Below are 18,237 nucleotides of genomic sequence, written 5' to 3' on the forward strand. Positions count from 1 at the left end.
TTGAGGCAACCATCGATAGACAGCGCCTTCATTTGCAACCCATCTCATTAATGGCCGTAAATTGCAATATAGTGACGTGGTCAGAGTTGGTGTTTGGTGTAGTAATTCAGTGAGTGAACCTACAGCGTGTGCAAGCATGTGAGTGGCCAAAACAATATATAAGCATGTCAGTGACAAAATCAGTGTGCAAGCTAACCAAGTAGAAAAATTTTAGCAAGATGGGAAGAGTTCGTTCAAATTCTCAGTCTAAAGAGAGGTCTAGTGGTGATGGTATATCCAAACGTTAACCTTATTGTTGGTATCATTTCAAATTCTGTAGAAAAGCATCAAAATGCATTAAACCCTGCGATTGGTCGGAAAACTAACTGGCCCATCTGTTTTGGCGACAGCAGGTGATGGCCGGCGTTTAGTTCGCCTTTTTGTTCATGATCGAAAATCCGGTACTGGTTTTTTAGTGGACACAGGCGCTAGCATTTCGGTTTTCCCACGAGATACACAGGCACATAAAGCAGCAGATACAAACTTTTCGCTATACGCAGCTAATGATACTAAAATTTCTACGTATGGTTGCAAATCTTTATCAGTGGATTTAGGGTTACGCAGACTGTTTAGATGGTCCTTCGTTAATCACCCGATATTAGGTGCTGATTTTTTAGAACATTATGGTCTATTAGTTGACGTAAAAACGTCTCGTTTGATTGACAGATTGACTTCACTTTCAATCAAATGTAGCAATGCCAGTTGCCCTACATTAGGCTTAAAGACCATTAGTGGAGATTCGCCCTACTTGAGAATTTTATCTAAATTTCCTAATCTAACGAATCCTTCTATGCTTGGGGCTACTTCTAAAAAACACTGCGTTACACATTGCATTACTACTAAAGGTTCTCCTGTCTTTACCAAAGCCCGCAGACTTTCTCCAGAAAAACTTGCTATTGCAAAGCGTGAAGTTCAAACGCTAATGGATCAGGGCATACTGAGACACCTTCAAAAAGTCCATGGGCAAGCCCGATACACATTGTTCCTAAACGTAATGGAGAAATACCGTTTATGTGGGGATTACAGAAAACTTAATTCTATAACGTGTCCAGACAGATATCCTATACCACACGGTCATGATTTCAGTTACGGTCTGCAGGGAAAAAACATTTTTTCTAAATTGGACTTGGTTAAGGCTTATCATCAGATACCTTTAGATCCTGAGTCTGTTGAAAAACTGCCATTGTTACCCCATTCGGACTTTATGAGTACGTATATATGTGTTTTGGATTGTCTAATGCGGCACAATCATTCCAACGGTTCATAGATATTGTCTTAAGAGACTTGAACTGTTATGCATATTTAGATGACGTACTAGTTGCATCAACAACAGAAGAAGAGCATCTTAGAGATCTAGAATTAGTTTTTGAACGTTTAAACAGTTTTGGTATAATTCTTAATACTGATAAATGCATATTTGGGAAATCTGAGATAGAGTTCTTAGGATTTTTGGTTAACAGCAACGGCATTTCTCCTTTGCCAGAAAAAGTTGACATTCTTCGTAATTATCCGCAACCAAAAACGGTTGATGAACTTCGAAGATTTCTAGCAATTCTCAACTTTTACCACCGTTTCTTAAAGAACGCAGCATCTGACCAGGCTCCCTTTTACACGATTTGTGCAAAGGAAAGAAGAAAAAAGATAAATCTCTCATCGCCTGGTCGGGGGAAACTATTGCTGCTTTCGAAACGTGTAAACATGCTATTACCAATGCAACGCTTTTGGCTCATCCTAAACACGATGCTCATCTTTCGTTGACAGTCGACGCATCGGATTTCTCTCTCGGAGCTGTTTTACAACAAGCTTCCGATGGTGTCGTCGAACCACTCTCATTTTTTTCTCGAAAGTTAACGACAGCTGGAAAGAACTATAGTACTTATGATAGCGAGTTGCTTGCGGTTTATAGTGCTATTAAACATTTCAGACACATGTTAGAAGGCAGACCATTCACGATCCACATTGATCATAGGCCTCTAATTTATGCTTTTCACAAAGTTAATGATAACAGCTCTCCCAGACAACGTCGTCATTTAGAATATATATCTCAATTTTCTACGGACATTCGTTACATTCAGGGTGAGCGAAACGTTGTAGCGGATGCTTTTTCCAGATTATCCGAAATTAATTTACCTGACTCGATTGATTACGCAGCTATCGCTACTTCACAGAGTTCAGACGCTGAATTACTAGCCCTCCGACAATCTGGTGGGGTGCTCGATATAAAACCTATCAAATTCGGTCCTCAGGGTACAGAACTTTTTTGTGATTTATCCACTGGAACTATCCGTCCCTACGTACCAGGAAAAATACCGATATCACGTGTTTACGGTCCTTCATAACCTCGCCCATCCAGGCGTTAAATCAACTGTGGACCTTATTCGTCAACGATTTGTGTGGAGCTCAATGTGCAAGGATGGCACGCGATGGACCAGGACGTGCATCGAGTGTCAACGTTCAAAAGTGCATCGTCACACTCGATCTTCCATCGGTGCATACCCTTTGCCTCAATTTGCAGATTCTCGCACATTAACATCGACATTGCTGGTCCTCTTCCTCCTTCTCGGGGTTTCACCTACTGCCTTACCTGCGTGGATCGATACACCAGGTGGGTAGAGGCTTTCCCGATGGAAAACCAAAAAGCCGAAACTGTCGTAGAGACATTCTACTCTGGTTGGATCAGCAGATTCGGAGTTCCGGAATCGGTTACCACCGATCAAGGGAGACAATTCGAAAGGGATTTGTTTCGCGCATTCGTTCGTTTTCTTGGAACTCAGAAAACACGCACGACAGCATATCATCCGTCATCCAATGGCATCGTTGAAAGATTCCACCGGCAGCTCAAAGGTGCCATACGCTGCCATGCCACGGAAAGTTGGACTGAAGTGTTACCTACCATACTTCTGTCCATCCGAGCCAGCATCGAACCGGACATCAACACTTCTGCTGCCGAGATGGTTTACGGATCACCATTGCGTATACCTGGTGAATTCTTCCGTAGTTCCGATCCACAGCCGGAATTTCTACGTGCTCTACGAGATCACATAAACACTTTACGTCCGATCCAAACTTCAAGGCATGGGACTCACAACGTTTTCGTTCATAAAGAACTTGCTGTTTCTTCCCATGTGTTCGTGCGGCTGGACACTGTACGAAAGCCCCTTCAACAACCATATTTGGGGCCATATGAAGTGATTGAACGATCTCCAAAAGTATGTACAGTGAACATGAAAGGTAAACTAACGAAAATCTCAATACACAGATTGAAACCAGCATTTTTGCTTGATTGCACTTTTAATGAGCAATCACCGTTCTCCGAACCGAAAAAGCCTTATGTAACTCGATCAGGGCGTACGGTTCGTATAAGAATTCCTTGATATTATTCTTATTTGCATATTTTTTCAAATTAACAATATTATAGGTTTTTTGCAACATTTTTTAAAATTGATATTATTATGTTTTGCGAAATTTTCATTTTCAATTTTCTTATATGTATATATATGTCTATTATCTATTCTAGTAATCGTTTTTGCATATACGTACATTTACTAATTTTTTATCATTTGTAATTTATTTTTTTCTCGGCTATTAATTTGTGCATATGAATATTTCATTACTTTTAAAAAATTTTCGTATTGCGTATTTTTTGAATAAATTTTTTTTTGCACATGTCACTGCCATATTAGTTGCCGTAACTATATTGTCATATCGTCGTAACTATATTATCATATTTTGTACATTGTGCCACATGCCGTCCTTCAGACTCGTGGGGGAGTACTGTGGCGCTGCTTGTCTTGTACAATTTTTATATTTTTATTATATTTTTTATGCCACTCACTAGCTAGGCATTATCTAGTGCGTTCTTGTACGTATTGGAGTTCAGTCTGGCTCCAACTGTCGACCGAACATGTCCTAAAAGTCTCTCTCTCTTCTATTAAATAACTAAAAAAAGAAAGGAGTCATGACTGTATGTTTCCGAAATAACAACCAGACACATCCACCAGCACTAGCGTCACCACACATGTATCTCCTCCATCTTTGAAAAACCAAATCCAGGCACTCATCGGTTTCTCATGACACATCAATTTTCAACTCAATCCCAGGAAATGATCTCACTGAAAACAATAGTTGAAAATCATCGATCAGAAATACAAGATTAAAACAAACAACTGTCGTCACTAGAAGTGGAGAAACACTGCTCCGTAAAATCTCAAACGAAAAAAAAACCTTCAAATCGATATATCTCCGATCTCCCAACGCAATACTCGAGACGATCAGACATTAAAAAATTCTTGGTCTTCCGGAAATTGAAAATGAGAATTTGGATGGAGTCGCGCGGGACAAAAAAAACCATCCCGCAAAAAAACTTGATATTATTTACTTAAAACCCGACATTAACATAATTCATCGTGTTCCGACTAGAGAAAAGATAAGATCAAAACCCGATAAACCCCGCGATATCTTCTATAACCATCGCCCGTGAATCAAAGTCATTTGTTAAACAGGTATTCTGTTTTTGCAAAGAAATTTTAAACTGAAAATGGTTTTTTGAAGTTTTTCGTTGGAAGAGCAACGGAAAAGTATATTCGAGACAATCGGAGGACTCTATAGAGCAGTGTTTCTTAACCTTTTTCAGCTCATGGCTCCCCCTATGGATAAAATTTTTTTCTCGTGGCCCCATGTCCTATCCAGGGCCCCCCACCCTCATTTAAGAGTGAGATACTTCCTATTTTTTCATTATGAATATGAAATTTTAATAAACCAGATCAATCTCTCTGGAATCCTGGCTAGGCACGCATTCAAATGGTGGATTATCATCTCGCCCTCGTGTGCAGAAAATGACCGTGGTGCGACAAAAATGATTAAATACTATACCCGGTACTCACTACGATTATATGGATATGCTGTCGAGTCACCGCTTCCCTCCTTTAATTTCCAATTTTGCCACACAGGCCACATTCATATTCATGCATTGATCACATATTTATTCGCTGCTCAATTAAAATTGATGAAATTTCCTCAGCTATATTCACCACTACTGTAACTGATCTCTATCCAATCTCTTGTAAGCTAAAGTTTTATTTTATCTAATCAAAAACCTGCTAATAGTTAAAAAAAATAGATCTCACCGGAATTTTATCATACGTTAAAAATTAGTTTTGAGCTTATGAAAAATGCTCCGGGTCTGAATTTTGATCAATTCTTCATCTTTAAACACGAAACTGTAGTAACATACAGAACACCTTCATATTGAAAATAACAAAAAAACATAACAAGCCTTGGATAACAATTACTAGCTAATAACTTTATACATAATATCCATTTCGTGAATATTTCAGAACATAGACAGGCACAAAATAGTAATTTCAAACAATATATACACACTGATGACAAATCTATCTTTCTGATGCCTACTGATCAGTATGAAATATCAAAAATAATTAAATCACTTCCAAATTCTGCTTAATGTTTTTATGGTATAACTACAAATATTCTCAAAAGTTTTCCTATCAACATTCTTCAAATTTTGGCAGCAGCTCTAATTAATAATTTGTGTTAATGAGGGGGGAATTTCCTGAATCGCTAAAATCGGCAATAGTTATTTCCTATTTACAAAAATGGAAATTCTAATGATTTTTGAACGACACACACTATAGACCTATTTCTATTTTATCCTCCACCTCTTAAGTTTTTGAGATGATTCCCAAAACTAAGATTTACTCTTTCTCTTAAACTACAGTGAATTATTTTCCTCCAATCAGGATGAATTTATACCAAAAAGAAACACAGAATCTGCACTCTTAAACTTTACTGAATATGTGTACAAAAATATTGATTTATCTCGAAAAAACGATAGACATTTTCTTTAGATATTAGGAAAGCATTTGATAGTGCCGATCACAGTCTTCTGCTCTCTAATTTGCATTCTTGCGGTATCAGAGGCAGCATTCTCCTCTCATATCTTACTAACAGAACTCAAGAAGTAAAATGTAACGTTCATTTCAGTACTTCTATGAATATTACCAGTGGAGTCCCACAAGGATCTGTATTAGGCCCGTTATTATTCATCATCTTTATTAATGACTTAATGCGTTCTAAGGTAAAAGTATCACATTCACCGACGATACTGTCATTCTCTACTCCGGACCAGATTGTCAATCACTTATCACAACAATTAATAGTGATCTAATTACAATTCAAAACTGGTTTATTAATAATAATCTCATGATAAATATTTCGAAAAGTAAACTAATTAATTTCCTCTTTACGTAATGTTCCACCTCTCGAACATAACAAAATACTGCATGAACAAAAATGCTTCAATTGCAGTTCATGTAACTGTCAACGTCTTGAACAAACAACTACGATAAAATACCTTGATATTCATATTGACCAGAATTTAAAATGGCTTTCCCATATCAACCATTTACAATCTAAATTGAGTTTCATGTTATACAAGTTTTTTCACCTCAAACCTTTATCGTGAGCAAAACCTTTCCACTACCCTACTACTACTTCAATGTTTCATTCTCATTTACTTTATGGTCTATCAGTCTGAAGAAGCGATTATTTATCTCTAATGTTACTCCTATTTTGTCTGTAAAAAAATATTATCAGGCTTTTGACATCTGATTATATAACACTCCATCAAACAAACTCTTCCATCAACTCCAGATCCTACCTCCGCGTTATTTACATTTTTATAGATCAGTAATGATAATCAAAATGAATCGATTCTCTTTACCCTCAAACTCATCCCGCACATCCGCTCGCATTAATTCCACTTATTCACTACCTTTAGCTCACAAAACTATACTCAAAAAACATTTTAGTTTTCTTATTCCGATACCCATTCTCTAAATACCCTTTCCATAGTAATTGAAGAGACAGCTACACCCTCAAGTTTGAAGAAAAATCTTAAGTTCCCTCTATTTCAAATTCCAAGTAAGATCCATTTTTAATTTCATCCTCACGCTTTTTCCTCTTAAACATAACTTTCATTTTTTTTTTGTCTGCTTTATGAACTCAGTATATGAATTAAATAGAGAGAAAGATATGCTGTCAAATAACATACCCTGCTTTTTGTTTAGAAAACTTAGACAATTGCGTATGTGGGGTGCATTGGCATGGATATGCAGGGTGTTTCAAAAAGAATCACCCGATTTGAAATGCGCATATTACGAAAAATATTGAACGTAGACACTTAAGATTAATTTTATATCAAAGTCCTACAACGATAAATCATTCAATCGTAACACTTCACTCATAGTTTGAAAAACTGGTGGCAGATGGCAGCACTACACATAACAAGCATTACAGAGAAACAAAAAACTTCACGTCAGGTTTCACTACACGTACACGCACATTCTCGCATGTACCGATTCATTGGGGGGTTCCGCGGGGGGAGGGGGGCGGGGTGCATGTGTGGTGTAGCAGTAGTAGGTAGGGCCTCCAAAAAATGGCTCGGGGATCCATGATGTTCTTAAGTCAGCCACCTCGTTGGGCAGTTTGCCTGTTGTGGCGTTGTATTTGTATTGTATTGTAATTTTACATGTTACATAGATCACAAATTTTTGTAGTGGTTTTTTTTTTCTTTCAGAAATAAAATTTCATTCCCAATAGCGGCTACATTTTCATGGTCCCGTCAGTGGCCGTTGTTGGCAGGTTTTATTGCATAAAGTTGTAAAGTATGGACAAAAGGCGGTTAAAGTTGCTATATCTCCATATCAGAAGGAAACGGAGGGATAGACGTATGTGGGTACGTCCTATTGATGAACAGGGACCTTCATATGGTGTTTTTAAGGGTATTTATGGCAAATATATAATTGAAAATATTCCGTGCAAAATCATCTTTAAAAAGTAGCCAAAGATGCGAGCGAATTCCACCTCGTGTGAATAGCTCCGTATAACCTGATGTACAAAACCTGTATGGGGTCATTCAAGTATTACGTCAGCATCGGGGGGGGGGGAAGGGGGGTTTGAAGGTTGCTTACGTCATCAACCACCCCTTTTTGAAGATATGAAATATTCTAAGCTGCTGACGGGGAAGGGGGTCAAAAATGGCTAAAAATCTGTTTACGTAATACTTGAATGGCCCCTATGTGCGAATGCGGAGCCCACACTTGGGTTTTAACATATGCGGACGCAAGGGCGTAGCGAGGGGGGGGGGAGGACTTGGGGGTCTGGTCCCCCCCCACTCCCGAAATATGAGAAAATGACCGAAAAAGGAGAAAAGATGGCCAAATCCATTGTTCTATCACTTTGGTTTCCCCCTCCCACGAACGAAATTCCTGACTACGCCCCTGTGCGGACACCATCCGGACCCGCATGAACATTTCGAAGTTGCGGGCGCATTCCGCATCCTCTGAAAGGCTCCGAGTATACCAATTGTTAAAACTTGTTCCGGACCCGCGTCCTCATCCGCTACATGTAAAAGGGCCCTTACACTTTCCAATGAGTGAATGTGTACGAGGCACATGTTTCACGGTTAAGCAGCAGCAGTGCCAACAAACGTGAGACTCTGTTTTTCCTCTCGCTGTAGATATTATTTTTTTTTAATTCTCAGGGTTTTCAGCCTGACTTCAACGATAAAACACTAATAATCCTCCGAGTCAGGGCTGAACTCCCTTTTAAGGTTAAAAAGGAGAAAAACAACCTTCCACACTATTGTGCGTACGGGGTCTGAAAGGGTTATTGGATGGCCACTCTCAACTGCCCGCGGCGATTCTTTAGAACGGACACGCGAGTGCCTTTCGGCTTCCTTGAAGATTGTTTCACGTCATTCTGCACCCCGCCATCGGACGTACCTGTAAAGTCCGTCGCAATGAATAATTCATTACACTTCCATTCCATATAATATAATGTCCTTTTCTACATCTTTTCTTCACTTTCACTTCGAATTTCCTCAGACATTTCTTTTTTCTTTCCCCTGCCTATTTGTAGATGGTATGTTTTTTCCCCCCGCCATTGGGTAATAATAAAAAAAAAGAAGACCCAGACCGAAAACAAGACCAGAAAGAAATAACGATGGCGAAGATATAAAATGAAAAAAAAGAAGAGAAGTGAAGAGAGTAAAGAGAAGTAGAACCGGTTTCGCGGTTAATCTTTTTTTTCCACCCCATAACCGCCGAAGAGTCACAAAAAAAAAACGGAGCTTCCATCTTCTCGCTGGAAGCATCCATTCAGTGACTTCAATGTTCAGCTGCTGCGCGGAGAGGAGTGAAGTAGAAGCTTCCACTCTCCAACGGTAATAATAACAATAATCATCCGAACTCTCTCGGACGCACGAAGCAAATGGGAGTTCGAGCCACGTGCTTGTTTGGAGATGTGATGGAAGCCCTTGCACAACAACAGCCCGAAAAACAATATTGGTTTTGTGGTAGTTCTGCGTCGGGCTTCCAGGGGGAATACCTTGAATAAACAAAAGAAAAAAAAGCAGAAAATGTTTTGCTGACTGTGTTCGGATCCGTCGGTGAAGTTATTCTGTGTACGAAGGATTTAATTTTTGGATCTGTGCAAGTGGAGTTGTTTTGTGTGTACGAAAGAAACTAACGTTTGTATACCTGTGAGTGGATTTATTCTGTTTCTTTTCTGTAAAGAAGGACCTAGCGTTTGGATCTGTGAAAGAAGTCATTCTGTATACGAAGGACTGTTTTCGGATTCGCGAGTGGAGTTATTCGGAGCACGAAAAAACCGAGCGTGTTTGGATCTGTGCACGTGAAGGATCTGGTGTTTGGGTCCACGAGAGGAGTAATTCTGTTTATACTGCGCAGAAGGACCTAGAAGGGGACCTAGCGTTTGGATCTGCGAAAGGAGTTATTCTGTTTCTCCTGCACAGAGAAGGATCTAGCGTTTCGATCGGTCAAAGAAATTATTCTGTCCACGAAGGACTTATTGTTGGATTCGTGGGTGGAGTTATTCTGAAGCGTTTGGATCTATGCGAGAAGTTATAGTGCATGAAGGACCTGGTGTTTGGGTCTACGAACGGAGTTATTCTGTTTCTTTTGCACGGAAGGATCTAGCGTAGCATCCGTGGAAGGAGTTATTCTGTGCGCGGAGGACTGTTCAGCGCTATGTTTTTCTGTTTCAGCTTTTGTTGAACGAATGACGTCCCGATTAAATTCGAGGATGTCCACGGCCGGTCAGGGCACATCAAGGTGATGGGTTTTCGTGACGTCCTTTGACGAGACCTTTTAATTGAGAAGTTCTTGTTATCCGGATAAAATGTCGCTCACAAGAAACCGTCCCATTAGTGGTGTAGACAGTTGCGAACACGTCTTGATACGCCGCTGCATGGCCCTAACCTTCATGGAGTTGATATCGGATGGTTACAATTCGGATCCGCCGATGGTGAACGGTCTCAAGGATAGTTACGGTGCGACCACGAGGAAAGACTCCAAGGATATTAATGGTCTCTGTGAGGGCCCGGGCCCGCCACCACCACCGACGAGTCCGAAATGTTTCGTGCCGTTGGATGTTTTCCGTAATTTCGTGAAGGAGAACACGGATTGTTACTGGAATCCGAGCCTCGTCGAAAGTGTGAACAGTTTGGAGTATAAGGGATGCCTCAAACCTTGTACGGTTTTGGTGTCCGGGACGGAGTATAACCTCGAAGTTATTAGATCCGCCTGGTCCCGGAGACTGTTGAGACCACCTAATGGATATGCCATTGCTGTATTGGGTGAGTAGATCCATTGACTGGTTGCTAAAGTCATGGTGATGGGATTTTTTTAAAAAGAAACAATTTTATGTACTGTATACCTTTGTATGTACTGCATTAGATTTGTTTGTTTTTTGGCCATAACCCTACACGTTGGTCAGTGTGGCTTTGATGGAGCCCGTCCCAGGGCCGCCCTTGCCAGACTGGGAGGAAGGGGCCCGGTGCTAAAATTAATAGTGAGTCAGGTGTGTCTCAAAATTTTTATTTTGGGGCACCAAAAATGTTTAGTACAAGTACAACGCCACAACAGGCAAATTGCCCAACGAGGTGGCTGACTTAAGAACATCATGGATCCCCGAGCCATTTTTTGGAGGTCCTACCTACTACTGCTACACCACACATGCACCCCGCCCCCCCCCAGCGGAACCCCCAACGAATCGGTACATGCGGGAATGTGCGTGTACGTGCAGTGAAACCTGACGTGAAGTTTTTGTTTCTCTGTAATGCTTGTTATGTGTAGTGCTGCCATCTGCCACCAGTTTTTCTAACTATGAGTGAAGTGTTATGATTGAATGATTTATCGTTGTGGGACTGTTGCTCTCTGTGGCGAGACTTTTTAACGGGGAGATCGGCTCGCATTCGCGCCTTGAAGTTGGGAACCACAGAAAACCAACTTCAGCCGACCCACCACTGTGGGGTTCGAACCCGGTGCATTCGATATATATATATATAAATATCATTGAAAGAAATGATTCCAGCCAACGAGAATTCAGAATTGCTAAAAGAATAATTCAATTCAATAATTCGCGATAATTCAAGAGAATTGTCAAAAGAGATAATTCTGGCTGTATCAGTTTACATTGTACTTGCTTCCTCTTTCGAAAATCATAGTTAAACGAGATTTGATCATAGATAGGCATTAAAATATTTTTTCCTGACTTGAAATGTGGTTTAGGTGCATTTATATACAGTGCTTATATATATACAGGATGCAGAGGTAACAGGTCGTACGGCATTTTACTGGTGAACCGTTGATCCTACAGATCAGCGTTTCTCAACCTATGGTAAGGGGACTATAGGTGGCCAAGAGGTCCGCGAGGATTAGACAAGTGGTCCGCAGGTAGACGTGGAAATATATAGTTTAATTAAATAAAAATTATTCAATATAGGGGGGGGGGAAACTTTACATATGCCGCAAATGTTATTAATATTCGCATGGGTTGAAATGAAGAAATTGGACCCTTATAAAGGTCGATGCGAAGATACATTTCAGCTGCCCCCGCGGGGAATCGAACCCACGTCCCTTCGCTTTCCCGGTGAACGCACTAGTCTACAGAGGCAACGAATCTCTCAATCTTTCCTTGGAGCTCGTGTGCACTGAACGGGACCGTACGTGGACGGTCGGAGCTAACTCGGGTAAGTAGCTCGCAATTGCTGACAATGCCACCAGATGGCGACTTATGCAAGGATTATGTCACTCTCCAAGGAAAGATTGAGATATTCGTTGCCTTCTGTAGTCTAGAGCAGTGGTTCTCTACCTGGGGCCATATGGTCCTCTTGCGGTACTGGGATATTCTGGGGGGGGGGGACACGAGAGAAAATCAGAAGAAAGGTGATCCCCGACAGGTGCCGAAAGGAGTCGTAGAGAGCTGTGAAGAGAAAAGCCCTATAAGTGAAACATTGTTGAAAAATATTACTACTTTCAGAATCCATCAGATCCGTCCATAGAACCAGGGGCATCTTAACCCTTGGGTCTATGTTGGCATGACTCTGGTCTTCATGTCTATAATGGAGGGAGGGGGAACTGCATTATATGGGATTTGGTACTATGATTTTCATATGTAAGCTGTTATTTCCAGCTAAGTATGGAGGGCCGCCAGAGCAACGGTTGATATCTTGGGAGGGTCGATTTATCGTGCAGGATCGTTGGGTCATCCCGTATTTTACACAGACCGTTTTTTACCATATAGTTTGACTCCTGGGCGAGATGAGATTGATCTGATTTATTACAATTTCATTCATAATAAAAAAATAGAAAGTATCTCACTCTTGGATGAGGGTAGAGAGGGGGGGGGGGCCCTGGCCACGAGAAAAAAAATGTGATCCCTAGGGAGCCATGAGCTGAAAAAGGTTAAGAAACACTGGTCTAGAGGTCTGGGGCGTTCACCCGGAAAGTGAAAGGACGTGGGTTTGATTCCCCGCAGGGGCAGCTTTCCAAAATATATTTTCGCAACAGCCAGTTGTTAAAAAAACCTTCGGGCTTGTTTTTTCATAATCATCGAGAGGTTGGTGCGCTAACCCCTCGATGGGGGCACTCCCTGCGGTAGCAATTTTTTTCCTGCGGTCATGTCGCCGTTTCTGTAACCCCGTGTCAGGAAAGTTTTCTGACAACAAGGACGAATCAGGTATCGAACTCGCGACATCTCTAAACATCCTTCGGTACTTTAGGCGAGTATCTTATCGACCTGGGCTACCGCGCCCGCCCCGGTTGTACTTAGATATTGTACATGCCATTCACGTTGCAGCGGGTGTGTTGTATGGTTATTAAAATAAAAAGATAAACTTTTTTCATAGAGTCCCCGTGTGACCCCCCCGAAAACCGAATTAGAAAGTCGTTGCCCTTTATCTCTCCCGATGCCAACGAAAAAAATGAATTCCACGTTTCTAAGTGCAATATTCACTGATATATTCGAGTTCCAAAAACGGAGGAAAGTTGGGAAGAAACAGTATTAAATGTGGGAAAAAACCGTTTTACCCGCGTGAATGAACGAGAATGAATTATAAATAATTATTTTAATGATTATTTCTTCACTGTCGACAATTATAAGATCGATATTTAGGGGAAGAAGGATTTTCCGCATACTCAAAAGAAACGCGCAGAACCAAATGTCAAACATTTGGCTCCTCGAAGGCTAAATGAATAGGAAATTTTTCCTTGAAAAGTGCCAAAAATCACGGGTTTTGACTGTCAATATCTCGACGAATTTCGATCCAAATGTCACGAGGTGAATTTCCTTGAGTTCCATAGAAAAAGGCGATAAATTTATAATTGACATTTTTTAGATGGGGGGGGGGGGCGCATACAAATTTTAATTTCTTGCATTTCCCCCCCCGATAGGGATTTTTTTGGGAGGGGGGGTTCGACTATCACAGATAAATTTCGTTCTCTCTCTTTGTTGATCATTTTTCATAGTTTTGCTGAATCTTAAAAAGAACCATATACAGTCAAACCTCGTTAATGAGTCACTCTTGGGAGAGCAAAAAATATGACTTGGTAAGCGGAGTGACTCGTTAAACGGAGTAAGCCATAGCTGCGCCAATTCCTGCCTGAGGACGATTGGGATTTCTAAAAAGTGGCCCGGTAAGCGGAGTGACGTGTCGACCGGGTGACGCACTAACGAGGTTTGACTGTACAATCAGCCCCCCCGTATTCGCGGGGTTTTTCCCCTTTATGGAAATTTTTTTTTGCAACACTCAGAAATCGTCATTGATGTGTTTTGTTTACGAAACTTGAGTTGTGCATGTTTAGAATGGCTCGCTAATGAAATTACTGTCATCACTAGAGCCGTGGCAACTCCCAAGAGAGAGAAACGGTCACCTCGGGTTGGATTAACCCCTTTGGCCACAATGTGCGCTAAAGGACACAACCAATTCTACAGAGCCAACTGAAGACACATTGTCACGTTAGCGAAACAAGTGGGTGGAGAATGGTTTGAATGATCCCAGCTAATTAATAACAGTTCAGAGGTATTGATCGAAGAGCAATTAATGTAGTTGACTGCTCCTGAAACTGAAGCGGTACCAGATGAAGAAGATCAAGTTGAAAAAGTAGAAGACAAAGTTCACCATGAGTAACATAGCGGAAGGGCTTCGCACGCTCAAATCAGCAATAGATTGTTTTCATACAGCAAACACTGCACCCCGAGGAGGCGAATGCTCGCGAAGCAGTTTCTGACATTTTTGTAAATAATTGTTATTTGATGATGAAGAAATTCTGGAGAGGTAAGGCTTCGCTGGGTGGTGCGCATGTGCAACATCGGGAGCCACAGCTTGGTAAGGAGCCAGATGGCAGAATTGTATCAAATCAGATCGGAACGAGCGGCCCACAGGGACACCACTAATGCTTTTTCTTTTTTTTCTTTTTTTTCAAACCGAGCACAACTCAGGTCTATTGCCATAGGCAATTTACTACCTAGTGAGTTGTGCCGGAATTATGTGTGTACCTAACAGTGTGAGTGCGTATCTAGTGTTGTGTATGATTTTTCAGTGCTGCCATCTATATCTCAGAAGTGAAGTGAGTGATGTGCAGTGACTGAATATTTGTACTGTTTGTAGGCCTGTTGCTCTCTGTGGCGAGACTTTTTAACGGGGAGATCGGCTCGCATTTGCGCCTCGAAGTTGGGAACCACAGAAAACCAACTTCAGCCGACCACCACTGTGACGACCGTGGGGCTCGAACCCGGATCCCCGCGATGCGAGTCCGTCACTATGACCACTCGACCACCACAGCGGCCACCACTAATGCTGCTTGATGGGAGGGGGGGGGGACTGGATAGTGCCCTCATCATGGATAAAAAGAGGAAATAGGGCTGGATGTGCCGGACCGGGTGGCCTTCGAATGTATCTCGGGGGATTCCCGGTCGGTCACCTTCAGCACTCTCCAGCACGGACCAACTCAGCCGAGTAAATGGCTAATATCCTTAGCGGGACAGAGCCAGGTCCCTGCCTGGTAAGAAGAAGAAGAAGATTGTTTTCATGGCATAGATCCCTCTATGGTACGCTCGTCACATGTAGAAAAATTGGTAGAGGAAGCCTTGTGATCATATCCCAACATACTTGATGATACGAAGAAGAAACTGCAAATAGAAATCACAATGTTCTTTCAGGAAACATCGCCATCAATCTCGTTGCACCCTCTTTTACATTCCCTTATACCTCTGCGTTACCCTGCTCTTCTCATGCTGTTCAATAAACGAGATATACAAGAAAAAACCATGGTTTCGGTTATTCGTGGATTTCCCGTATTCGCGGTCACCCCTGGAACGTAACCCCCGCGAATACAGGGGGCCGACTGTAATTTATATTCCTTTCGGTCGGTTATGGTGAAACAACCTGTATACAGGCCACATTAGTGATGTTTCAAACCTGCTGCTTTCAGGAAGTCCCGTCGGCTTCCCTGTTGTTGCGGCTGTACTGGATTGTAAAATAACTCGAACGTTTCCACCATATTTCGATTGAATGCTTCACATATTTTTTATTTGGTTGTTCATTACATCTCTGAGGCTGCCGTAGCTTCTCTTTTACTTAATTTTCACCCATGGGTACTCATAGAGTATCCCAGGGCCGCACGGGGGGGACTATATGAACCCCGGTTGTGAACCACTGATCCAAAAGTCCAAGGACCAACCTGTACGGTTTTTTTTTTGAATTTTTCTTTGTACACCAGATAAATTAATAAAAGGGGTACCGCCTAACTTTTTCGCTTTGGAATTTTTCCAAATTTTTCCAAAGCCATGGTCTGAGATAGTAGTTCTTAACCGGTGGCCATATAGTCTCATTCGATGCTCTTTCGTAATCTGTGGGGGCCACGGAAATCGTTAATTTCAGAATCGCACAGTTAGGTTAACACTTAAGTTATTGTTACATAGAGATGACAATAAACCCCCCCCCGCCCCTCCAAGACGGCGGCTGGAGGGACTTCGGCCCGGATTTTCGGAGATCTTCCTTATTTATAAAATTTTCAAAATCAGTTTAAGAAGTAGGAAATGTCTCGCTCCTGAATGCAAGACGAGAGGCCACAAGAAGAAAATATGGTTCGGGAATGGGGAGGGCCAGTGGAGAAAAGAAGGTTAGCAAAATTCCAGAGACTGGCCTGTTTTGAAACATAGGCCACGACCCATTAGCCTCAGGTTTAACAGGTGGCAACCAGGGCTGAAACTAGGGGGGGGGGGCTGGGGAGCAGCATGCAGCGGTGCAAAAATTCGTACTTTCCCCCGGCTGTCCTTTTGCATCTAGTTGCGGTCCTGGTCGAAACGATGCGAGTCCGAATGGTCGCGTCTAAGGAGTCGCGTCCAAACGTCCTGTTCCGATAGAAAGGGGCCCAATCGCATGTGGATCCCCCAGTTAAGATGGGGGGGGGGAAGCACAAGAAGAAAATATGGTCTAAAGGAGACAATATGTGAAAACAAGGGATAGAAAAAACTGCTTTAGACTGTAGTTCTAAGAACCTCTTTGAAGTGGGTGGAGGGAAGGGAACTTTAGCATAGATATTGTTGATGGTCGTACAGTTGATACATGCTTGAAGATGATGCTTGATAGAGACTACGGCCCTGCCATTACCCATGCATGCGGCCGGCATCATTAACCGATTTTATTTTTTGGTCCCACCCCGTGTACACGAAAGCCATTTGTCGACGGGCATCTTGATCTCAGGGTCAGTAACTCGCGTCCGATTCTCACCGTAATTTGATCCCGAGCCAAGAGTTAGTTTTTTGACCCGTCTTACGGTTTTTGTTTCATATCTTTGACACACTGTATAAAGACGGGAAGGGTTGGCCGTAATAGCGGCGGAACTCTACCCGGAGCTGTTAGTTAGCCCATCCGAAAGTGACACCGTGGTGAGATGGTCTCTTGATATCTCTGCCATAAAAATTACATCCATACATCATGAATGAAACAAAGGAAGCCTTTGTATCCAGTAATGGCTTTTAGTCCCACACTTTCCTTGGCGAAGAACATCTGAAGGAAATAATCTTCGAGTTATCAACTTTCATTGATACCGCGGCACACCCCCATCCCTCAAGAGGAGAATGTTGATAGGTCTGTAGCCTGGAAGGATCCAAGATCAACCTCTCATTTTTTCAGAAATTTTACGTTAGAAATTTGCCTATAGTCTAGGAAATCCTACACCGGAGCAGGAGTGGCCCGCGGTACCATCCAACAATAGGGGGTACGGTTCATCACATGTTGTCTTCTTGTTTTGAGGAACGGTACCATCTTTCTACATCGAATAAGCTTGAATATCCCCCCCCCCCCCGCCGCCCCCAGAAGCTTGACTGAAGAAAATCACGGTTGGTTCGCACTTAGGTTTTTTTAGAAGCGTCACCAAGTGTTTGGAGTGCTTTTAGTGCAGGGCCGTACTGCAGTCTGTGGTAAAGATTTAAATAAGAGGCGCGAATATAATAGCCCTTTTACGTCTAGCTTACCATTCGCCCCCTCCACTAAACTCAAATATGTTGTGGATCCATACTTTTGGGTGCCACTGAGTATTGCTTGCTTTTATTTCAGGACCATACCGTACGCTGCAGGGTCCCTCCCTCCCTCCGAACAGACAAACATGCGAGGCCCAGATATTATTCTTTCCACATCTAATTAGTTTGGATTCTGGCCCCACTTTCATAAGCTTAGCAGATGAAAATCTCGAATAACTCAAATTTTGTGCCCCCATCCTTTCGGGGCGTCACCAAATCACCCCGAAATCAAGCAGTTATGCCCCGTAATATTTGAAAATATAATCTCATTCGCAGGGGGTGCCGCGAACG

General features: G+C 42.0%; 1 protein-coding gene across 1 annotated transcript in view; it reads left to right on the top strand.

The window, feature by feature from the left end:
- The first annotated feature begins 9,223 nt into the window (after window positions 1-9,223).
- LOC149080923 (uncharacterized) overlaps window positions 9,224-18,237 on the top strand; it is a 180,592-nt gene continuing 171,578 nt past the window's right edge. The window contains exon 1 of the mRNA XM_089237616.1: window positions 9,224-10,717. Coding sequence (XP_089093742.1) covers window positions 10,261-10,717 — 457 coding nt within the window. The 5' untranslated portion in view covers window positions 9,224-10,260. The remainder of the gene's footprint in view (window positions 10,718-18,237) is intronic.

The sequence above is a fragment of the Pholcus phalangioides genome, unplaced genomic scaffold, assembly GCF_987345545.1.
Source record: "Pholcus phalangioides strain wild (caught in Gottingen) unplaced genomic scaffold, Ppha-v1.0 ptg000010l_1, whole genome shotgun sequence".
In the NCBI taxonomy this organism is placed as follows: Eukaryota; Metazoa; Arthropoda; class Arachnida; order Araneae; family Pholcidae; genus Pholcus; species Pholcus phalangioides.